This window comes from Aspergillus piperis, assembly GCF_003184755.1.
Source record: "Aspergillus piperis CBS 112811 unplaced genomic scaffold BO85scaffold_17, whole genome shotgun sequence".
In the NCBI taxonomy this organism is placed as follows: Eukaryota; Fungi; Ascomycota; class Eurotiomycetes; order Eurotiales; family Aspergillaceae; genus Aspergillus; species Aspergillus piperis.
The window spans coordinates 782642-805886 of record NW_020291607.1 but is presented as its reverse complement, the minus strand read 5'-3'; the positions used below and the strand labels follow the sequence as shown (position 1 = coordinate 805886).

Sequence of the window (23245 nt, the reverse complement as noted above, 5' to 3'; positions counted from 1 at the left end):
GATGGATGCCCAGGTCTAGATCACCCAGCTGGTCATTCGGCCTAAAATAGAAGACAGAAGGGCTGGACAGAAAGCAGAAGCATCATCATCATCATTATTATTATTGCAAATCCCAACCCAAAGGAAACAAACGGATGTATCCCACACAAAGTTACATGCAGTCTGTACCGTGTTTACTTGGCGGTCGGTCGGAGCGAAGCGTTCCCCCCGTGCTCCAAAGATTGGATATTGACTGCTCTCCTCATCGGAAATCCGCGGAGAGGAGGGGAATCAAAAGATCTGGAAAAAGGCAGCTTGTGACTGTAATGGTGCGGGAATTACCCACCTCTTATAGTGAAGTTGAAGCAAGCATCTGTCTAACCGAGGATGTGGGATGGGTGTGGATATCATGAATCATAACAGAGTAGCGTACATAAAGTAGGAGTCATTAAACCCCCCCAGACGTGCTCTACCATCTACTACAGATGGAGAACAAACAAGGAGACCCGGAGAACGGCTGCCATGACATCAAAGGCACGGCCGTTACGGGTAAGGCAGGCAGGCAGGCATGTAAATACCGGTAACGTCTACGCCAGTTGTCCGAACGGCCGCCCGTCATAAGCCGATGATTAGTGATTCAGTAATTGCTTAGTTATATTATCTGGCTTGCATACGGGCTTTTGCCATCATCCATTCATCCATTCATTCATTCCACTATCTATCTATCCATCTATCCTATCTGCTCCGGAGGTCAGTTGGCACCGAGAAAGAGGAGGAACAGCAGCTGCCGGTGCCGTCTAGCCGGGCAGTTTGTCATCCGCGAACAGTATTGGACGATGACCCTCCAGATTCCCCGATCCGCACAAGCCCACAGGCATGGATGGGCTTGGTCGCTTACCCCGCTAGATTCTTCTGGATCTCATCTGGCGTGGGTTTAATGCATGCAGATTGGAGTGAGGGCGAACCCACGGTCCACTCAGCTGATGAATCGGCCACCCTTTGATCATCTGTCCGTCCGTCAGCTGCCTGCCCTTGTCCATGGACACCCTCACAGGCTCACACACCTCCTGTCAATCATCGGAGCCTTCGGGATCGGAGACGCGTGAAATTATCCGCTCAATGTTCTCGCCGATTTAACCCAATTCCTACTGGACTATAACCTTACTATTTGATAACTAGCACCTCATCTGTCTGTTCAGGTAGGTAACCCGCGCCCTGGTTCGGATAGCGTCACCATGCTGTTTTGGGGTTAGTACTCCTGTGGGGCGTCTCATTCCGCTTTGGGTATCCAGTGGACGGTAAACCCAGCCCGATCTGGAAAGTTTCCGTTTCGATGGAGATAATGAATAATGACGGCTGGGTCTCTCTACTACTTATAGAGTAGTGCGGCTGGGGTATAAAGAGTCAACAATGAAGAAACAGCCGCCTCACAAGCACTATATGAATTCAAGTAAAAGGCTGGCTATCCGCTGCAAGTATAACCAGGCTGCTGAAGGCTCCCAACTAATTTATTTTTCTGATGAGCACTAGTTTCAGCCAGGAGTGTATATCGCCATTTCCCAATCTGGCCAGCTACTTACTTTTTCAAGATAGTCGCCACCTGCCCCTTGTCAAGGATGTTCTGGTACACTTCCAGAAGCACGTATAGAATGTGGGGTAGCCCCATCACATCACATCTGCAGATTATGGAATCATCATCTCAGGCCATTACCTACCTGTTTCCTGGCTTGCTGCTATTGTCAACCTCTGCCGTCCGTCGAGTAAGTTACTGTGTTGTGAGGCCAAGAAGAGCACTGCTGAAGAGTCGAGCGGAGAAGCAGCTTTCATGCCTGCCAAGCAAAATAGTGGGAGAAAGGGGCTTGTCATTACAAGACCGTACGACGATTCCTCCCCCGACCTCTCACCTGGCCGCGTATCCAAGACGTTAGGAGGAAACTTGCGTGTCCTCCGCCTCTTGGCCTTCTCGGCGGTATTTCTGGGCACGCTGTTGTGTCTCGCTCAGCTTTTCCCCTTCGCTCCGATCTCCAACTTGGCGAGGGACCAGCGCCAATTTTGACTGCTCAGCAACAGACTGTCTAGTATTCCTTTTCTAACCCTTTCTAACCCGCTGATGAGTATTGGGAGTGATCGAAAAGCCCCCTGGCAAGGGTATGGCATGGATTGGTAGGTGAAGAAAGGCGTGTATATCATTATTGCTGACTCGCGGGCTTCCACCCGACTTCTTACTACTTCATAGAGGTATCGTGACGACCAGCCCGCACGCAGGCCCTGGTCAGGAATGCATCATCGCCCATCAGCAACCTACGCCCACCCTTATACCCAAGAGCCGAGCCCTTCATGGTCAGACAGTCAAATCCACTTCATGTGATCGCTTGAGGCACCAGCCAACGCTTTCTATACAACATGCAATGCCTATGATACAGACGGTAACAAACCCAGTTCCACATAACGCCAATTTCGTAAGCCCAAGACAAGAAGAGGAGTAACCTTACGGGAGTAAGGGCACAAGATAGTGTACAACGACATCACCAATCGCCCGCTCCGCAATAACCTCATGGTACAACCTGAATGCCAACGGACTTGGCCTGGGCAATGACACTCTTGCACAATCCCTGTAGGCTCAATCCAGACAGTCGCGTCTCGGAGTGCTTGATCTTGGCGATTTCGTAGACATGCTTGAGGGAGATCTTGCCGATGAACTCATGGCCCGGGTTCTGGGCGCCACGGATGCGATTCTTGCGAGGTTCCACGTTGGCCGCTTGCAACAGCAGATAGGTGGTGGTGGGAGTGCGGAGGTCGAAGGTGAAGGAACGGTCGGGGCGGACAGTGACACGCGCAGGAATGGGGACACCGGTGTTGATGTGTGCAGTTCTGGCGTTGAATTCCTACAGTATACCATATCAGCCCTGCGCATCCTTCTAGTGCAGATAGCTCACATTGGACGTCTTGCAGAAGACAAGTCCAATTGAACCGTCCATGGAGTGTGCTCTCAGCTTACCTTACAAAAATCCATACTCTTCACACCCTTACTACCCAGGGCCGGACCGACGGGGGGACTGGGACTGGCCTGACCGGCGCCCACGATGAGCTTCACGATCTGGTCCTTGGCCAATGCCTTCTTCGCCATGATGATGAGATTTGACGGTATGTTTGATGAAACTGCAGTGAAGGCGAATCGGAGTTGAAGTGAGGGAGCGTATGGAGTGTCCGGACAGCAACTGACAACAATCAATCGGCAGTCGGCGAGCGTCTTTTGCGGCCAAGTTTTCTTGGGGTTCTGGATTCGGGATGGCGCCGCGGGGTCGGCGTTACTTTCCGTTTAAGACACAAGCGAAGCCCAAACAGGAAATCCGCCTGCAATTCGAGTGCTGGACGTCATCCGGATTCCTCGCCCAGTTGGCGGTCAGCGCTTCACCTGCCACCAACTCACTCATCTGCTGCACTGAAGTTCGTTTGGATTAATGCCCCATTGAACCTTTGCTGTTGGCAGAAAACCAGCTGTGATTGTTTGTGACTCCCAAGTGAACTTTGGGCTCTTCTTCCCGTCTTGTCCCGCTCGCCAGCTGCTCGTCCCAGCATTTGTCCAGACCACCGGAAGCTACTATAGAACGATCGACCGAACCCCCCTTGTGGCCCCGCGCGCTATCGATTTGATTTCCATCTTTCCTCACATCTCCCATTCTCTTGTTTTCACAACCTCCCTCTGTTTGTTGTAATTCCTCACGACACCTCACATATCGCCCATAATGAACTGGCTCAAGTCAACGTATGCTTGCTCTTCTTTTCACTCTGCTGAATCAGCTGATATACATGTTTTTTGTTTGCTAACTGAAATCCCCCGCCTCTAGTCTCGCTTCCGTTGCCGGAACGCAGGAGCCCATCTATGGGCCTGAAGCCATTCAATCTGTCGCCCGCCAGGCCCAAGAGACTCCTTATACCGAGCTCAGCAAGAATGACCTGCGCTGGCGCGCTTACCAGTACACCAATGTCGAAAACAAGGTCTTTTACATCATGGCCGATGATGGTACCTTGGCGATGGTTCAGCTGATCTACAGCAACATCGTGTGAGTTGTACCTTGACTTACCGATAATTCAACATCGCCTCACTCTCGTCTCTATTCTAATGCTGCTCGTGCTCCCACAGAGGTCTCCACACCACCGCTCAGTTCACATCGAAGATCTTCAACCTCAAAGGCGATGGACCCCACAACTGGCACTCGGATCCCCTGTCCAACTTCATGTTCGATGAAAGCATGCTCTCCTTTGGTGCCGACAACCTCGCTGTCCAACTCAACGAGGATGGCGATACTTACACCATCAAGTCCGCTGTGAACGAGGATAGTCTGGTGAACCTGACATTCAAGCGCTCTTCCCCTGGTTTCATGATCGGCAAGGACGGCACGTCCTACTTCGGCACGGACCCCGAGAACCCATGGGGTTCGATGAGCCATGCCTTCTGGCCCCGATGTGCCGTTGAGGGTACCATCACGACTAAGGAGAAGACCTACGACCTCACGGGCCGGGGAATGTTCATCCATGCCCTTCAGGGCATGAAGCCTCACCACGCGGGTAAGCTTCTCTCCAAGCCGACATCTCGAAGAGCGAAGTTTCTGACATTTGCATAGCTGCGCGGTGGAACTTTGTCAACTTCCAGACCCCTACCTACTCCGCCATGATGATGGAATACACCACCCCTCCGTCGTACGGATCGACAACGGTCAACGTCGGCGGTATCGTCAAGGATGGAGAGATCATTTATGCTGGTATTAACAACAGCGCCACCCACACCGACTCATCGCAAGATGCTGAAAGTGACTGGCCCGAGCCCAAGTCCATCAAGTGGGTCTGGGATGGCAAGTCCAAGGAAGGACAAGAAGTCCATGCGGAGCTTGACGGGGCTCTTGGCAACCGACTGGACCGGATCGACGTGATGGCGGAAGTGCCCGGCTTCATCAAGACCATTGCTGGTAGCGTTGCCGGCACGCGACCATACATCTTCCAGGTATGTGCTTTGAATCGTATGTCACTGGTGCAGCATACTAACTTCAACCCTAGTACTGCCCTCAGGAGAAGCTCTCTCTGAAGCTCAAGGTCGGCGACTCCGAAGTCACCGAGGAGGGAACCATGTTCTCCGAGGCCACGTTCATCTCATAGACCGATCCAGGTGCATATGGCATGGTTATGGACCCCATCGAAGGCGTTCTGAGTGTTGTTTGATATTTTCCCGTTGACGTTACCTATACGCTATGCTACGCAAATATCCATCCCTAATAGTTCATAAACCTCCCAGAGGGTATATCTAATGTTACTCAATCATGTCTTCCTCAACCTCATGCTTCACTGCACAGACCCGCTTGTTGCCATGACATTCCCCTTGGTCCTGTTTGCTTCATGCACCATGCACCGAGCACTAACACGCATGGCAACTGCACGGTGCATTCACTCAGTTCATGATGCAGTATATCAAGCCCTCCAAACTCCAAATCTCATCATCCTGTTACTCTACAACCAACTCGTCTCCTAATCACCTCTACAAGTCGTTGACAGATCTAGTTACCATGGATCCGAGACTAGTCACCGATAGAAAGAGCAAAAGATTCCTGCCCAAGAAGCGATTTCGGTATCATCCCTCTGCGGAGTTACGCTGTCCTACTTCAGTAGAAGATACTAACAATGGATCCCACTTCAGCAAGATTTTGCGGAACAACATAGACGGAATTAGTAAGTTAACAAAGTAATATACAAACAACACTGCAAGTCTCCCACTAACAAAGGCTAGCCCGCCCCTCGATCCGGTACGCAAACTCAATCAAACATGCGTCTCCTAAGATAGCAGCACGTGTACCATGAATAACACCAGTAACTCATCACTGAATATAGTCGTCTTGCCCGCCGCGGTGGCGTCATTCGCATTAGCGCTGATGTCTATCCTGAAGTCCGCAAGACTGTCAAGAACCGACTGACTGAGGTACGTGGATTTGATATGTATATATCGGGAATTATCAGCTGAATGTCCAAGATAATCCGGCAAATACTTCTGGTGATGGAATCATCTACCACTCCTGGCCACGAACGCAAGGTATGTTTTCGATGAATATTCTACTTTATTAGCTGGCCTTAAGAACATGGACTGACATCGCTGCTTCTAGGTTGTCCGTACCGAAGATGTGAGCACCCACCATAGTGTCTATTCTAGGTTCGTGTACTGACATAAGATGACGTAGGTAGTGTTTGCTCTTAACCGTGTAAGTATAACCAATTATTTGGATCTATCCCCATTTCCAGTCTGGTCAGATGGACGTATACTAACATAAACCCAATGAAATAGATGGGTCATACGCTTTATGGCTTCGGTTAGAACCGCTCTTCATGTACAACTACCAACGCGGAGTTCCCATGTTCGTGAGAGCATGTGCCCAACGCTCATCAATGATCCTTCACCCGAAAAGCTTCTTTGTTTATCAAGTGGATGCTATTCTAGCAGGCTTGAACTAGGATGGTAAAGGTGCCTTGTACAGCTTCAATCCGGTCGGTCCATACGAGAGAGTAGTGCAGGATAACCAGGTCAACTTTCAACTTTTAAATACCGATATGTCTCGGCATTCTGGTGCTGTCTTCTGGTGATGATGTCAATGACTCCGGGCGGTTGGCATACTATCTAGTTTAGCATATTATCGTTGAACCTTTTCGGTGTTTTCATTTTGTTGCTATTTCTGATCTTGTTGTTCGTCGGAAGAAAGAATCGACCTGGTTTACGTTGGGTTATTTGAATGAGACTGGATTACGACCTGCCATGGAAAGATGAATAGTACCAGTAGTATGTTTCTTATATGGCGTATCCTATCCATTGCGGTGTTATGAAGACACTTATCGTAGTCTACTTCCTTAGGGGTCGGACAGGAGCAAGCGAGTCTCAATGGCTGTCCATCGAAGATGGTAGGTAGTCTAATGAGCACAGACTGGAAGGTCAAAAGCATCAGTTTATCCATGTATACCCCGCTTTCCAATTTTTAGAACACAGATATATCCGATCAATGTCAAATATATAGTAGTAAAAGCAAGTTCCAATCTTACCACTTCCCACTTGGCACCAAAGATGAACTGACCGCGAAGACAACCCTCTTCCATCAAACTACCTACATACATCAAATATACTACACTACCATCTGTCGATATCAAACATCCCGCCACAGCAATCTAAAATAAACTTTCAAGCCGCCTAAAAACAAACCGAACACGATGCCATTAACTACGATCTGATAAGCTTAATATTATGCATAGACGAACTAGCAGTAGACCTCCATTCCTCATTCAATAATACTGATATCTCTATTCCCCAACAACCCTGCTGGGATTAGGTTTTGTGAATAGGTAGCATTCTTTTCATTCTCTAAACTTCACAGTACTATTCTCCTCTTCACTGTGTTCAAAGTGCATCGTAGTCTGTAGCAGCAATATAAATATCTTCTCCCAACCTGTCTTGCTTCTCCTTCTCCATATCCATATCCAGCTTTGAAGCTTATTATGTATCTGGGGAGACTACTACTATTACTACTATCAAGAAGGATCAATCTAGCTATATAACATAGTATATGTAAATATGGTTCTATACTACAGCCAGAAGTCATGACCTGGCAGGGATGCAAGAGATATCCCAGAAGATGAGCTTGGTGCTCGCTATCCTTGGAGAATATCTCATTGCTGTCACATAATTCTGTCCCTTCCTTATTTGTATGGTTAGGCCATCATCTCTAGTATAGCTTCGAGGAACCCTCAACCTCCGTTAGGGGCAACAATCAACATAATCATCATACAAACACTACGTGTAGCTGCTACAATTGTACTGGTCTCAAATGAATACGATAACCATATATGGGTCCCAGATATCCTCCCTCCCTCCCACCCCCCGAAGAAAAAAAGGAATCGATCACAGGGAACTCGACAGCGTGCCAGTATCGCGTGCTATGGAGATATCAGAGATGTCATTACAGCTCGGCGTACTCTTCTAGTCCAGGCAATCTCTCACCCTGGCCTCCTCCACTTAACTCTCAAGGAGCGCCAATTTTACAAGAATGTGCATTCCCCGCCCGGTGATACTGGATATATCAGCTAGATTTTCGCCTTGGATAACTTCGTGAGTTTCATCAAGGTTGTTGCCGGAATGCAGTAATATCCCGGCATTCGACTGAATAATGTCGCAGATCACAGAACCTATATGCAGAAGCCTATCCATATTAGCTAAGGAATTGATCTAGCACGCTGCCTACTATAAGCACCATATTGACAAATCTGCCACACTAAACCCCTTCCTGGTTTAGGGTAGATGGATACATCTACGGAGTTCCGGGAAGAGATGAATAGTCTTTACGCTAGATGCAGGCCAGCATTCTTTGGGATGATCATAAATTATGATAGTATATGTCTTAGGAATTCTCAGAACACATATCGGGCAGGAATCATTGCTACTGACCTACAGCATATTCATCAATATGAGGAGTACGAAGAATCCATTAAGATATACAGACATCGTCCTGAAGGAATTTCACACTATCTGAATATCACTCTACAAGAGGTGGCCGAGATGGTAGCATGGGTAAAGCATTCCCCATGTGCGGGGGTCGCCCATAGCTGAATATATCAGATAGGCCAACTGGGAGAAAGAGAGAATTATCAATATCATATATAGATATCGCTCTCTGAATACGACCCTGGATGGTTGAGGTACATGCAGGAGGCCCAGGTTGTACCAGAGCGTTCGCCATGCTGGATTTGCCTACATGGGGCGAAACGAAATATAGAATATCATATCTGCAGGGGATTGAAGATACCTCGCTTGGAAATTTATCGCGATTTTATTGCATTTGACTTCTAAAAGATGCATGTTCCAATTTTGCGGAAATCTTGGTAGCATCGGCCTTCTACTATTTATGCATCTATACAACCAAATACTAATACTCACTCATTCAGACTTGGCATCGCAACACATAAGACCTATTTATCCCCAAAGGGCTATACAAATTACTGAAGTTGCACCATAGATCTCACGCAATGCTGGCATGACTCAAGAACCCTACGCCATATTACCTTTCAGGACATGGGTTTCGTCAACACTATCGACTAGGAGGTCAACCCCAATAATCTCTAACTTATTCTGCCTGTATGTTTTCTAGTTACTGATTATTTAATTAAATTTGAATTGACTCTTTCTTTGTTCTATAAGCTTTGTTTCTGCTTTATTGTTATCTGGTTAATCAGTATCGTCCCACATTGAAGGCGAACGAAACGTCAACATCGACAACACTATGGGACTGCTTTTCTTGTTCTCCGTTCGTCGAGGGGGAAGTTGTTGGTGCCGGCACCAACACACTTGGGCGAACCTTGCTCGCTTATTCTGCCGGAAGCAACCACCCGACCATCTTAGATCTAGCAAGCTAGCAACAAAATGAAGATTGACCTTTAAGACACTCATCTATCCATTTCGTATGGCATTGGCATCACCAGAAATGGTAGCAGAAAACATACAAGTAAAATGAAATAGAGTAGACCAACGATCTAAAATTGAACGCAATGTAAAATCTATCAGATACAGGATAAACAAGCGATGTCACACAACCCCAAAATTCTATTATCACCCCTCAAATCAAGCCTCAATCATCAACTGCTCTCCCTCATCCAACAACGTCGTCACCCTAGACAAATCCGAAATCATCTTATTACCATGTCCGACCAGGAGCAATTTCTCCGCATTAGCCGGCAGACCCAAGTACGTCGGGGGTTCACGCTCCGGTAGCTTGTTGACCCATTCGACAAAGTCCCGGATGCTTGTTCCACCAGGCAGGGTAAGGCAGTCGTCATTCTCGACACCTGAGACGATCTTGTGCTCGTCCTCGAAAGCGGCCGGTGTAAGAAGGTTAGTCACCAGGCTCTCGAGCTGCTTAAAGTCGGCGAAGTCATCGACCTTGCCGCCGTAGGTCTCGGTCACGAGAGTGCGGATCATGTCCCAGGGCAATTTCTGAGGAGCCACATTGGATCGGCCTTGGGCGATGGTGTCAACCCAGTAGTCGATGATGTGGGCGGAGCATTCGTACTAAAGCAATTATGTTAGTGGGATGCTGTGATAAAGGAGGTTGGATTGGTTGACTTACATCACTGTCGTTAAACTCCCAGAATCCCTTCCAGCCCAGGCTTGGGGCGTAGCGGAGTCGCTCCTGCACCACTGCATGCAAGAAGCACAGAAGGAGGTAAACACGAGCCTTTTCAACCGGTGCCTTGGAGGCCCGGGTAGACAACGAGGAGAGAGAATCCTTCATGTTGGCGCGCACACCAGCAGGCTGCTCGTACATGAGCACGCGAGAAGCACGAAGGAGGTTGACTGGGATCTTGGGACTCGATTCCATCGAAAGGAAGAGTCTGAAGTCCTTGTGAGGCTTGAGTGACTCGAGCCTCTTCTCCAAACTTTGCAGCCATGACGGCGCCAGGTGTACGTTCTTGACTTGAACCCAGTTACCTGCGGCAGCTGCATTGCTGATTGCCTTATCAGCACTCTCAAGACCTTCGTTTGAACCCATCGCGATGTTGGCGCAGGTTGCGTTCATGCGCTCGACAAGAGCATCGACCTTGTAACTGGCGTCGAAACCAGGGCTGGAGCTGAGGGCGATTGGCGTAGTTGCTGTGACTTGGCTAACAATATCCTTCAAGTCGGTGCTTCCCTCGAAGAGTTCTCTGCCAAAGACGGCCTCGATGAAGCGCTCCGCAGTTGGCACGAATCTGTCCATTCTGCAGAGCTTCACAAGCAACAATGAGCGCAGCAGCCTGTCAATGTTCTCTGTGGTCTCTTCCCAGACAACAGGGATTGAGTTCTCCGCGAGCTCATCGCTAAAGAACTGCTCCCATTGCTCGGTGGTGATCGTAGGGAAGATCGACTTGTAGAGCGACATATTGGCAATCTTGTTCAAGACCTGCTCCTTGAGTTCAGGTGAAGTTGACAGGTCCACGCTCTCCATCGACTCATCAAGGATCATATCGATGATCCTCTTGTCCATAGGGTAGGGGGCTGCTTGGGCAAGAAGCATAGCAAATGTGATGCGGTCCTTCTGGATCAGTCCCAATGAAGTACGCTGGTAAGTTGTCACGAAGAGGTCGCGAAGAATGATCTGCACGCGTGCAGCGTGGTCCTTTTCTTGCGCGAGGCGCTTGTTCTGGTAGAGAACAGAGTTGAAGATATCAACAAAAAACTGCAGGGAGAACTGGTAGAAATGGTTGACATGGTGCAGTTGCTCCAGGACTGCGAAAACAGCACTGCAAGAACGGGCAATGATGCTGTAGTTGAGCGTGATATTTTCAACTTCGGTCATGACTCCCTCGGTTTCCACCATCTTCTTGGAGATTTCTGCTGCCTCCTTCTTCAGAGTCTCGAGGGTCTCGATGACATTGTCATCGTCAAGAATGTTACCGCGCGACTCGTTCAGTGCTTGCAAGAGTCGCTTCTCGAGCTGACGCAGGTGGATCTTGAACTCGCCCTGCAACTTGACCAGGTCGGTACGACGCGCGTCTACATCTGGACGCTCGAACTTTAGGACCTCGTTGAGAGACTGGGTCTGCAAACTGCTCTGCGTGACAGTGAAGTTGACAAAGGTTGTGCGACTGCATACGTCCGGTGGGAAGGTGGCAGAAGGATCTCTCGTCGACAGGAAGAGCTTGAAGGATGGCGAGAAATCGATCTCCTGCTTTCCAAGTTGAATGAGAACACGGCCACCCGTCTTCTGGTATTCCTTGTTGAGAACATGGTTGAGAATAGGATCAAGATGCTCAGCATCCTGGATGAGGATGGGGTTTCCGAAACGCAGAGCACTCTCCAGTTGCTTGACAAACGAATCATCCAAGAAGCTAGTAACAGTAAGCTTCCTGTCGGTGCTCTCCTTCTCCAAGAACTCGGTGACACGGCCCGAAGGATCGATGATCAAGGGGTACCGGTTGTAGCGTTTCAGAACGATGGCGTTCTCGGTGCAAAGGTCATCAACCGGCAGCGAGTGGTCCTGCCAAGCCAAACGTTCATCGGCATTGGACAAGTACTCGGTAATCGGGTTGTGTGGCTTGAAGTTGATGCCCGCTTGCGTCAGGTGAGTGACCCATTCATCAATCATGGCCTTACGGAACTGTTGATCATAGAAACCAGCATAAGCAAGGAAGGCTGCCGCGATGAGGACATCTCCAACAAGAGTGCTGATTTGAGTTTCAAAAGACCTGCTTCCCTCCTCCCAACGGGTCCGCTCTGATGACAAACTGTCGAGCAAGCGCACACTTCGATCAACCTTGAACTGCACTCTGGACATCTCCGTCTTGATCGCTTGAGTTTCGCTAATAAGCGCAGCATATTCAGCCTTGTATGTAGCGATACTGTCTTCAAGACCCTTGATGGTGTTCTCAATGGTTTGGGCCTCGGCCTTGGTCTGCAGGGCTTGTTCCTCGAGCTGATCAACCTCTTCACGCAGAGGTCCAACACGGTCCAAGATCTCGGAGTAGTTCACCTGAGCTTCGACCCATTGCACCAAAGGACCGCAAGCCTTACTAGCCCTGTTGACTCTCTCATAGGTGAAATCTTCCTTGGAAAGGAATTCGTTCCGCATCTTGATCCTGTGATTCCTAGTCATCTGTCTTTCGTTGTCGTAGTTGACGATGCTAGCAATAAAGTCATCTCTTCTTATAATACCCTGGATCGTCTTCCAGCTGTCGACCTTGTGGCCAAGCAGGGTGCAGACGGCTTCAAGTGCCAGTCGAACGCTAGCAGGAGGATTACCCATGGAACGGACTTCAGTAAGATGCTGGCGCTTAATGTTGCTGACACTCTTCTGAGCCTCAATGACGGCAGGCTCAGCTTTAGCAAGGTCACTGAGCACAACTTCCCTTCGGGAAGCCACTTCCTCCTCCTGTTTCTCCAAAGCAGCTTGAACCTCGAGAGAAACTGCTTTACGTTGTTCCGCCTCTCGCTGGTCTGCGACCATCTTCTGTAATTTCTCGTTTGCTTCCGTGTCCTTCTTCTCCAGCTGCGTCTTCTTCTGGGCAAGACTGGCTCGAAGATCGCTGACCTTATCGACGGTATCTCTCAGTTTTTCGAGACCAACGTTCAAGTGTCTCTGCTGTTCCTCGAGGTCTTCGCGCTTCTCGTTGAAGAGCTTCACGTACTGAGCAACAAAATCGAGGTAGTGGCGCGGAGTCAAGAAAGTCGTGCGTCCTTGTTGCTTCTGCAAACGCTGGTTGAATCTTTGCAGCGAGTAATGGATGTAAACCATGGCGTTGATGACTGTGTCTCTATGAGAGGCTGGCAGGCTCAACTCGCGGTAGGCCACGGGGATACTGTCAGGAGCAATAAAGTTCGGCTTATCCAAGTCGACGGATTGCGTGAGTTCAGAGCCAACTTGGAAGAGAGCCTGGTCTGACCAATCGCCCATCCAGTTGAGTACACATCTGTTGAACAGGGCAGGACTGGTTGCAGCCTTCGAAGAAAGGCCTTCCTCGGGGGGATTCATCGTGAACACGACATGCAGGTTCTTGACGATCTGGGAAGTGAACCACTTGTAGAGTTCCTCTTGCGTGTCGAGAAGGAGACCTTGGCGTTGGGCTCCCTCCTTGCAAGCGGTCATTAAAGACGAGAATTCGTCTCCTTCGAACAGACCAGGCACCTCCGCGTTTGCAAGCAGAGTGTTCATGCGTTCCAGGAAACCAGAATCGAGGACGTTCGATTCGTCCATGATGAAACAAATCTTTTCGCCCTTGCAACCGGCGCGACGAAGTACGGTTCTCAGATCGTCATCGAAGTCTTCCGATGAATATTTACCATGCACCTTGATCTGGAACACCTTCAAACCGTTCATCCAAGCAACGAAACGAGACAGCGTTGTCTTACCACTACCACTAACTCCAATGAGAATGAGGTGACCCTGAGGCTGGCGGAAGACACGGTCGATGCGCAACGCATGCTCCAGGACATCATTGAACAGCACGAGAGGAACGTCGACCTCTTCGTCACAGAATGTCTTCAGACGAGCCTTGACAAAATCACGCAGTCTCTCCTGTTCAACAGGCACGTAGTTCTTAGACAGCCAGTTAGAGAACAAGATTGGACCCTTCAGAGCCTCCTGGTCATCAATAGTGGGGAAATTATCGAGGGCAATGCGCCGAACAGCGTCTGCGGTCCAATTCCGTTCGTCTTCCGTAACCAGACGATCCTGGAACAGTCGCAGAGCTTCGTGCGCCCAGATGCGAACCAGGCCTTCAACAGAGAGAGTCTCGAGGGGCTTGATAGCTTCATACACACCACGCACCCATCTCGTAAGTTCACGAGGCGAGTACACATAATGAGGCTGAATCTTGGGTGTGAACCTAGCTTGAGACTCCAAATAGAATTGCACCATGGCCTTAGTAAGGGATTCAGAGTATCCGCGCAACAAAGGAAGGATCTTCAGAATGGCCGAGTTGAACGTTCCGTAAATCTGGTTCAACGAAACCTCTCCTGGGTAGTCGACCATGACCAAAGGAGCATGGCGCAGGAATCTCTCTGCCATGGCTGTACGTCCAGCATCGGTAGGAGGGTTACAGGCGCCCACGAACTGAATGCGGTCCAAGGTAACCCAGGTCTTGTCCGATGTTCTCCAGAAGCCGTTCTGCTCGACCAGTTGTCTCAAGAAGGAGATTGCGCGTTGGGTTCCGTAACGGTCAGGAGCTGGAAGGTTGATCTCGTCACAGAAGATGACCAACCAGCGACCAATCTGGTTAGGGGACATCACGACTCCATTCAGCGTCTTCTTGTATTCACAGTACTGTTCAAATGTCTTGATCAGGAGGTCAGGAGTGGTAGCACTCGAGAAGTTGAGGCCGACTACTTCCATGTTCGGAAGCTTACGGAGAGCAGCGAACAGAGTCATGGTTTTACCGGAACCTGGAGGACCGCAAAGCAGTAAAGGCTTGTGCTCGGCGAGCCAAGAGTACAGAACATCTTCATGACGAACAGTGTCCACAGTAGGAATGACCACATCGGTCTGTGTGATAGAGTGTGTGTTGATTTCGATAGTAGGAACCTGGGACTGCCAGCTCACCCATTCGCACTTGGGCAGGGTGATATCGAAGTCAATGATAGATGCTGCACCATCAGGTGGTAGATCGGTAGTAGTCAATGCAGATACGAACTGTCCGAAAGACTGGCGATCCGCAAGGGGACAGTCACCAGTGAATGACCAAACCAGCGCAAGAAGAAGCTTCTTAGAGATATAAGCCTCGATCTGGTCGTAGTCAAGGGGGAAGTCGACATGTTGGATGTTATACTCGAGAACATTGCGGCAGGCCTTGTTCAGAAGACTGAACAAAGTGTTGAGGGCGCGAATGAAAGTATACTCCATAATATGGTTGTACTTCTTGGCCTCCTCGAGGGCCTGCAGGACGAGGTCTTCGGTCTGCAACAAATGCTTCAGGATGGTGGCCAGCATATCCTGGGCATCCTGAGTCTTGATGGCAGCTTGACCAGAGGGAGCACTGTCGTCATCCAGGTCTTCGAAAGTCCGCGTTCTGAGAGACTCGACGTAGTTCGAAATCATCATAGAAGGCGTGACAGTATCGTCATTAAACCAGACCATACCACAACGACTGACCGTGGCCAGAGTAGCGTACTTTAGGGTTTCGACTTCGAACATGATACGAACATTGGGCGGCAGATTCAGACGTTCACCGTTGGGAAGTGTCAAAAGTTTGTTATCATCAAGCACACTGTTCAAGTTTTCAACCCACTCTGGGTCGACATCACCGTCAAAAACGATCCAGTGCCGCTTGGAATCTTCGCCTCTGAGGTTGTCCACGATCTTTCTCAGAATGCCGGTGAACAAACCATCAGTCCATTCTCTGGTGGTGGCGTCCAGGCTACCGTAGAGAGCTTCCTTAGACATGACCTTGGAGTCAATGATGTGGGAAACGCTTTCAACGCCCTCGGTACGCTGCAGAGCCTGAAGAAGTATCTTCCATGCAGCAGACTTTCCGGCACCGGACTTTCCAACCATCATAACACCATGATGGATGCTCTGGATTTGGTAGAGCTGCAGAGCCTTGGTGATCCACATCTCGCTGTCGACAAAATGCTGTTCCTTGGCGATGTCGCGGATTGCCGCCGTAAGTCTCTCGTAGTTGGCTGGCACGTACTCCACACCGGCGAAGTCTTGCTTCTGAATCTCCAGCATCCTGTCCACATCTTCCCGAACCAGCTTAGGAGCAATGGTCTCCCGAAGACTCTGAACGATGATCTGGGGCTCGATGACTTCATCAGGTCCCAGGTCCTCCTCGGAACTGGCAATTCTAGTACGCTTGAGTCCTCCGGAGCTCACGAGAACACTTTTCAAAGCACGAAGACCAAAGTCGTAGTGTGCCTGTTTCGACAGTTGTGTAGAGCAGTGGTCGAAGAAGGGCACGGTCTGCTTCGACAAGTGCTTGGCTTGCTTGAAACCTTGAGAAAAGAGCATGACTTCGGTGATCAACTCCTTGTCGGGCTTAGACATTGCAACGCTCCTGAACAGTTTCTTCAAGTTGTCGGGGAGGTTGGACCGTCCAGCATATCCAGGGTTCATAGTAATGAAAATACCAGTGTTGGGGTTCACGGACAACCGTCTGCCAACCAGTTCAATCTGAGCCTTTTCATCAGTCTCACCGTTCTTGAGACCAATTTGGATATTTTGGATTTGTTGGGAAACAGCAGAGAGGATTCTCTCCTCGAGACGGTTGAACTCATCGAAACAACCCCAGGCACCAACTTGGCAGATACCAAGGAAGATTCGGCCCATGGCCTGGAAATCGAAGGTGTCGTCACAACAGAAGACAAGAGTGAAGCGTCCCAATTGAAGACCGAGCGCTTTAACAGACTCGGTCTTACCAGTACCAGCCGGTCCATAAGGCGAACCACCAAGTCTCTGGCACAGAGCTTGGGTAAGTGTCAAGAAACAGCGATCCGTGAGAGGCGTGCGGACAAGACGTTCCGGGACTCCCAGGTATTCAAAGCCATAGTTCAACTTCGCATTCGCCATATGAACGTACAGTCTCTGAAGGAAGTCCCCTTCGGGTTGGTAAACATAACGCATCTGAAGGAGCCAGAGGTAGTGCATGGGTGTGGTAGCGTTCGCAGTGACAAGTTTGGAAATAACATCGCGCTGGTGAACGAACTCGGTGATCATGTGCTCACACTTCTTTCGACTGATTGCATCCAGTTCACCAAGGACAGTGGCAGCGAGCAGCTCCAGAATCCGAACCTGGGCGTCGAACAAAGATTGAAGAGTGCTGCCACCGTTCTCTAGGCTTCTCTGGACAGCGCTGGTCCAAACAACCTGACTGGCAAGAACAACGATTTGCGCCGGGTAGTTGGCGAGGAAGTCGTTGAAAGCAGTCTGGTCAACTTCTGAGGCGTTGTAAAGCGGCTCAAACTGCTCCACGGCTTCAGCAAGAAGCTCGGCCAGCGTCAACTTCATGTTGGTCTCAATAGCAGTAAGCCAGTCGTTAATTCTGGGCGTTTTGACGAGATTGACTTCCTTCTTCAAGCGGACCTCTTCGCCTTCCTTCGAAGTAAAGCCAACGATGTTGTTGTCGTCATCCATGAGAACACCGGACAGACCAGCGAACATCTTCTTGAAGTGCTTCGCCACCCGGACGATGTCGTTGGAGTTACCGATGATTTCCAGAAGATCCTCATCACCAACAAAGTAGAAGCGAGGGAAAGATACACGCTCACGCTCAAGATACTCACCCAGCGCCTTCTGGATCTTGTTCAGCAGCTCGGCCAATCTTTCCAAGGATTTCTGTACACCATTGATAGCCAGTACATCCAGTACAAAGGGAGACTTATACACCTTCTTCATTACAGCGAAGAATTCGGAGTTGATGTTTTGGAAGCGACTGGACTCAAGGGGAAGAAGGTGCTTGATGTCCGCGTTACCAGTGAAGACACCTTCAAGATAGACCCACTGTCTCTGAACATCGATCCAGACATCGAAAAGAACGTGCACTCTGTTCAACTTGTCTTCCCAGGATGTAGCTTCTTCCTCGAACTCTTTGTAGTATGGAGAATGCTTCATCGCCTGAAGGGAGTTCAGGTTCTCACTGCACTTGGCGAACAAATCGTCGAACCCGCGAATGAGTCGGCACTTGTTCTGGTAGTTGATAAGGTCCAGTGAATAGTTCTGCCATGTCTCACGCACGGATTTCAAGAACTCCTCCAGTGCCATTTCACCCTGCGCCTGTGCGATGATATCGCGTATAATAACCTCGCTCGCAGTGAGCTGGAGGTCCCACACATCACCGAGAGTCAGCGACACGAGAGAGAATCGCTTGCCAGGCTTCAGGGCCTTGTAGATCTTTTGCCAGTGTCTCTCACGGACAGCCTCAGACTTCATGTCAGAGAGTAAGGGGTTGACCTTCAGTAGCTGACGCAGGACATTCTGAATGTGTTCGAAGGCCGCGTATTGGCGCATCCGACTAGGCATTTCCTTGGTCATCTTGATCAAGCCATCGATAGATTGACGAAGCTTTCTCGGTTGCACGCTTGTCCAAAGCATGTCCCTAAGGTCATTAAGGCTCTTCCAGATAGTCGATAGAGCGGCCCAGACAGACATGAAATCCTGGACCTCTTCCAGGATCGCAGGCAGAGAAGATTCAACGCCGGCCGGGAGATCAAGAGCCTCTTTCGCCTTCGAGACCATTTCATATTCGGATTGGAGAGATTCGAGTCGAGACTGGAACATGCTCAAAGTACGAGATGCTTCTTCGGGGGGGATGGTACCAGACACGGGCTTTTCCTCGTTCCACTGGCTGATAACTTCTGTGATCTTGTCGCTAATAACCTTGTCCTCTGCCGAGATCTTTGCGCGCAATCCTTCTGTCTGGTCCTGGACGATCTTGCTCTTTCGTGCAAGCAATTCGTTCAGCGCGGCCCATTCACCATCGACGTTTTCGACGTGAAGCCAATCACTAGGGAACTGATAGCGTTGGCGTGCGAGTGTGGCCTGGCCTTGCCGGAAAAGGTCAACCTCCGGTTCCCAGACCTTTGCCTTGCGCTTGCATTGCTGAACAATCGTGATGAATGAAACCGCATGGGCCGTGGAGGCAGCCTCCAGGGTCTGGCCTTCAAGATCGCGTCGGGCAGCGGCGATTTCAGAATGAACCTCTCTCATCCGGCCACCGAGCTTGGAGCCGAATCTCAGCAAGATCTCATGCTGCCACTGGTCATACTTTGCATTAACCCGTGTCTGAACCTGCTCGTAATCGATCTTGATATTCCCGAACGACTTGCTCACTTCCGATGTGTCGAACGTAGCACGGCTCTTGCGAATCTCCTGAAGTAGCTGGAGCCACTGAGACAGATCGTCACCCAGAATGTCATAGACTTGTTCGGACTGCAAGTCCCAAAGGGACTGGAACTGCAGCCACTTGTCAACATATGCAGATACTTCACTCAACCTCGATTCGACTGCATTGTAGACTTGACCCAACTCGTTGGTACAGTGCTGTGGGAGAGTGGCGAAGCATGCTTCAGACAACTGGACCTTCTGTACGTCAATCGAGATTTGATAACGAGATGATTTGATCTTCTCGAGGTTGCAGATCACACCAAGCCAGTTATCAAAGTGCGCGAACCAACTCGCGCGAGCATATTGGAGCGGTGGGTCGAGATGGAGGAACTGGTTGCGCATGGAGATCTCGTGGGTGAGCTCTGGGAATTCGATGTTGTACGAGAGCGTCTCTCCTTCACCTGTCTGCACTCCGCTGGACGTTTGAAGGCTCTGCGAGCCGTGGGCTGCTTCCTGGAAGGAGTTGATCCACTCGCGAATAGCACGATGAAGACGTTCGCGCAAGATGCCTTCGATCTTCTGGTTCAAGTTGGCCACCCAATAACCAAGGTTAACATAGTTCTCGAGGTTCAGCTTATCAACGGCAACTTGGATGGCGTCCAGGCGCTGCCTAAATGCAGCCGCTTCGTAAGGGCAAGTCTTGAGTTCATGGGTTGCCTTCTGGATGCTTTCGTTTATCGAAGCCAAAACAGCTGTCTTCGACTGGAGTACAGATGCCGACCCAGCGAACTCCCGAACGAATTGAACATGCTTGCTCTCGCCCCTGGTTGGGATGGCCGCGTCAATGGCTCCATTAGCCAATGCTGACTGCTTGACATGAAGTTCGTAGGAATGCACAAACGATTCCCAACGGAGGGGAACACCCTTTATGATCATACTTTGGGTGTCATTGACGTAGCCGTTCAGAAGAATCGCAACTTCAGTCATGGCCGCAATAGAGCGATTGGTCTGGAGCAAGGTTCTGACGCTCTCCATCAAACTAATGGCGTACGGATACACGCGCTTGGCTTCCTTCGAGATGTTGCTCACCGCATGAGGTACCTGGAAGTTGAGCCAGATGAGGTTTCTGACCTCCTTGAAAAGAGCAATAATCTGCGCGTCGAAATTGACGGTCAGCTCAAACGTGTTTCCTGCGGCTCGGTTACGAATGATGTTGAAAAGACGTCCCGAGATCGTGATATGCCGTCTCTGCACGTCATGCAGCCACGATTCAAAGACTGGTCGAGTATCCAACTTCTTCCGGAACAAATTGCTCTCGGCCAGAAGCTTCTGACCTTCGGAATGCAAGGCCCAGTCCTCTCCAAGCACGTTTGCTACCTTGCCCATATAGCCATCCAACTGATGCTCAATCTGGCGTGCCCAGACGATGGCGCCTGACACGGGGGGCAGATCTCGCAATTGCGCCATAGCATGTGCTTCAGAGTGGCCATACTGTTGCTTGAACCGCTCATGCAGCGAAGAAATGTCCTGCTTGACATTCTCGATGAGCTGAGTTTGGTACTCGCCGATTGCACCGCGAATCTTTGGGCGGACGAGAAGAGCGTTGAACTTTGAGAAGACGCGGAACATCTCGTTTGCGTTCTTTGCGGTAGCAAGACGATCACGCAGACGGGCAATGATTGAGTTCTCAACGCGGGAGGTACGTTCATTGTACGCGATCTCCTCCTTGATCCACTGCTGAGTTCCTTCGGGAGAAACATCGAGCACATCCACGTTCCGCAGAGCGGCGTAAGCTTGCGCCACCTCTTCAACTGCGTCGACGTCGCCAATTTCCTCAACGATAACGGCCCCGTCAGAACCAGCTCCGGCAGCCGTATCTCCCGCAGACGAAGTCTTCGGACCAAGGACGTTGACGATCGTTCGCTGCAACTGCTCATGGTTGACCCGGAATGTGTTGATATATTTCAATCTTTCCTGCGTCTTCTCATGGCGCGCGGCGATCTTGATGGGGATGAACTTCTCGTTCCGGCGTCTAGTAGACTCTCGAGCGACATTGGTGAACTCCTTCAGGTTTTCGTCCCAAGTCCGCCAAATCGCACCAGCAGTCTTCATAAGAGAACGGAACTCACGGTAGTCCAAGTGCAAAATGGTCCGGCCCTGGAGCAAGGAGTGAATCTGGTTGTCTAGGTCCCCAGAGATGGCTTCCACAAGAGCAAGAGCACGCTTGATCGGGTAGGGACAGATCTTCAACTTTTTGTTGAGATGGTTGAAGATCAAGTTAAGAGACTCTTGCACCTTCTGCAGGGTAGTCGCCGAGAGAAGTTCGTCGAGCGGGAAATCCCGCATGAGCTGGTTGTACTTCTGCACAAGATCAGTTGCTTCGCGAAGACCTGTGTCGGCTACGAAACTAAGAGTGGCCTGATAACGCTTCGCATGTCGGAGGATATCCATCGTTAGCTGAACTCCGTCACCCCGCAACTGGTTCTCGATTCCTTCAAGTGCGGTTTCCATGGATAGCCAGAAGTTGATCTCTTGGGCGGCCGAGTCGCTCTCGGCATCGCGGGACATCTTGGTAATCGTCTGGATGGAGCGGATCCAGGCATTCACGGTGTTCTGGATGCTATTGACAAACGTACTGTTCTCCAAGATGGCAGGGTCGATCAGTTCAACCGAAGGCTTGACGCCGCGCTTTTCTGCATCGACCAGGGCAGCCTGGACCACCTCATGCAGTGGCAGGTTCAACGCCGGGATTTCAACATTTTGCAGCAAATGCCGAAGTCCAAGTTCCAGTTCCGCGAATTTCTTCTTCGTACTAGACACGCCGGTCTTTGCCTCTGTATCTGTCCTGGGCTTTGCGCCACCAGCTGCTTCTTGGCTCCGAGTGTTGGCTTCGAAGTAGGCATTCAGTCCGTGGTGCACCATTAAGTGTAGAATTTCATAGGGCGACTGAGACGCTCCTTGCTGGGATTGGGCATTGCTGAGCGACGCTGGACCAGGGAAGTTCACGACTTGGATCTGCGATGGTATGGGGAGTGATGGGTCAATGGCGGTGGGCCGTTTAATGAAAACTACCGTAGCGACCGTGGTCGAGGAGGACGAGATCTCGGCGGAAAGGTTGTAGACGTATTTGGACGACAGGTCTGGAAACAGGAGATGATTCTTTGTTAGCACGCTGTAGTTGGCAGCAGGGTATGCGCGGAGGCAACGTACCTTCACCTGTCTCCGTTCCATTTGCTTCTTCAGAGGCCACAACATCCTTCTGTACATAGAGGGCAACTTGCGACTCCGACGCAAATCGCGTACACCGCTGCACGGTCTCGTTGTATCTTGCTGGGGAGAGTAAACTGCCGGTGCTTTCAAGCTCACTTCTCAGAGCCCCCAAAGTCACCCGCAGCACTTCGCTCAGGTACTCGATCACCGCATTTGAATCAACCAAAGGTGTTTGCGCTGGCGCAGGGACGCCATTTGACACTTCCGCATTAGCAACCTCCATAGTTGTAACTCTATGAAAGACGGCTCGCAGAGCTCATAGAGGCCGACCGAAGGTTGTGACGTGGATTTGCGACAGAATGCTGGTTTGTATGTTGACGGGAAATGGGCGCGGTGTCGGCTTCGAATGGGGAGGATTAACCGGGAAGGTTCAACGGATGGGGAAAGAGGACGAAGAGAACGGAAGAAAACAAAAGTTGTACAGGATAGAAAGAAAGTAATCTAAAGGTTCATAGTAAAGCTCCGTCGTCGTCTATTCCACCAGTCGAGTTGAGTGGTGGTCAGTTGGGGGACGCGGCAGGCGTGTTTTCTGCTGCTGCTGCGGATGCTGCAGCGAGCCCGAGCGACGGCCCAGAAGAAAGTGGTACACTTCAGGGGGAACTGCCGCTAATCCAGATGGGGCTTAGTGCGTCCCGGACAGCAGCGGGCGGGTCTGACGGCGTCCATGGATCTACTCTTAGACTAGA

General features: G+C 50.3%; 4 protein-coding genes across 4 annotated transcripts; 2 read left to right on the top strand and 2 right to left on the bottom strand.

The window, feature by feature from the left end:
- Positions 1–2320: 2320 nt before the first annotated feature.
- On the bottom strand, positions 2321–3223 carry BO85DRAFT_452021 (mitochondrial 54S ribosomal protein uL11m). The gene is made up of 2 exons (XM_025660727.1): positions 2978–3223; positions 2321–2864 (listed from the first exon to the last, which is right to left on the bottom strand). Exons 1-2 carry the CDS (start codon positions 3104–3106, stop codon positions 2532–2534), a joined length of 462 nt encoding a protein of 153 aa, XP_025513043.1. The 5' UTR covers positions 3107–3223; the 3' UTR covers positions 2321–2531.
- Positions 3224–3583: 360 nt separating this feature from the next.
- On the top strand, positions 3584–5281 carry BO85DRAFT_93924 (survival factor 1 family protein). The gene is made up of 5 exons (XM_025665797.1): positions 3584–3745; positions 3828–4043; positions 4124–4548; positions 4605–4981; positions 5035–5281. Exons 1-5 carry the CDS (start codon positions 3726–3728, stop codon positions 5131–5133), a joined length of 1137 nt encoding a protein of 378 aa, XP_025513042.1. The 5' UTR covers positions 3584–3725; the 3' UTR covers positions 5134–5281.
- Positions 5282–6534, top strand: BO85DRAFT_93993 (histone H4). Its single transcript, XM_025665798.1, has 7 exons — positions 5282–5700; positions 5759–5774; positions 5860–5947; positions 5999–6058; positions 6129–6146; positions 6204–6224; positions 6308–6534. The coding sequence occupies exons 1-7, from the start codon at positions 5430–5432 to the stop codon at positions 6335–6337; spliced, it is 504 nt and encodes a 167-aa protein (XP_025513041.1). The 5' UTR covers positions 5282–5429; the 3' UTR covers positions 6338–6534.
- A 2889-nt stretch (positions 6535–9423) lies between these two features.
- BO85DRAFT_403133 (dynein heavy chain) lies at positions 9424–23073 on the bottom strand. The gene is made up of 3 exons (XM_025657211.1): positions 22500–23073; positions 10125–22429; positions 9424–10066 (listed from the first exon to the last, which is right to left on the bottom strand). The coding sequence occupies exons 1-3, from the start codon at positions 22780–22782 to the stop codon at positions 9620–9622; spliced, it is 13035 nt and encodes a 4344-aa protein (XP_025513040.1). The 5' UTR covers positions 22783–23073; the 3' UTR covers positions 9424–9619.
- Positions 23074–23245: the final 172 nt, after the last annotated feature.

Excerpts from the sequence above, each read along its gene's own strand:
- BO85DRAFT_403133 (XM_025657211.1), bottom strand. The coding sequence starts at position 22,782 with ATGGAGGTTGCTAATGCGGAAGTGTCAAATGGCGTCCCTGCGCCAGCG. Across the intron at positions 22,430-22,499 it reads TGGAACGGAGACAGGTGAAG|ACCTGTCGTCCAAATACGTC; the intron begins GTACGTTGCCTC and ends TCCTGTTTCCAG. Across the intron at positions 10,067-10,124 it reads GGGAGTTTAACGACAGTGAT|TACGAATGCTCCGCCCACAT; the intron begins GTAAGTCAACCA and ends TAATTGCTTTAG.
- BO85DRAFT_452021 (XM_025660727.1), bottom strand. The coding sequence starts at position 3,106 with ATGGCGAAGAAGGCATTGGCCAAGGACCAGATCGTGAAGCTCATCGTG. Across the intron at positions 2,865-2,977 it reads AGAGTATGGATTTTTGTAAG|GAATTCAACGCCAGAACTGC; the intron begins GTAAGCTGAGAG and ends GGTATACTGTAG.
- BO85DRAFT_93993 (XM_025665798.1), top strand. The coding sequence starts at position 5,430 with ATGATGCAGTATATCAAGCCCTCCAAACTCCAAATCTCATCATCCTGT. Across the intron at positions 5,948-5,998 it reads TCAAGAACCGACTGACTGAG|ATAATCCGGCAAATACTTCT; the intron begins GTACGTGGATTT and ends TGAATGTCCAAG. Across the intron at positions 6,225-6,307 it reads TAGTGTTTGCTCTTAACCGT|ATGGGTCATACGCTTTATGG; the intron begins GTAAGTATAACC and ends CCAATGAAATAG.
- BO85DRAFT_93924 (XM_025665797.1), top strand. The coding sequence starts at position 3,726 with ATGAACTGGCTCAAGTCAAC. Across the intron at positions 3,746-3,827 it reads ATGAACTGGCTCAAGTCAAC|TCTCGCTTCCGTTGCCGGAA; the intron begins GTATGCTTGCTC and ends CCCCGCCTCTAG. Across the intron at positions 4,982-5,034 it reads CGCGACCATACATCTTCCAG|TACTGCCCTCAGGAGAAGCT; the intron begins GTATGTGCTTTG and ends CTTCAACCCTAG.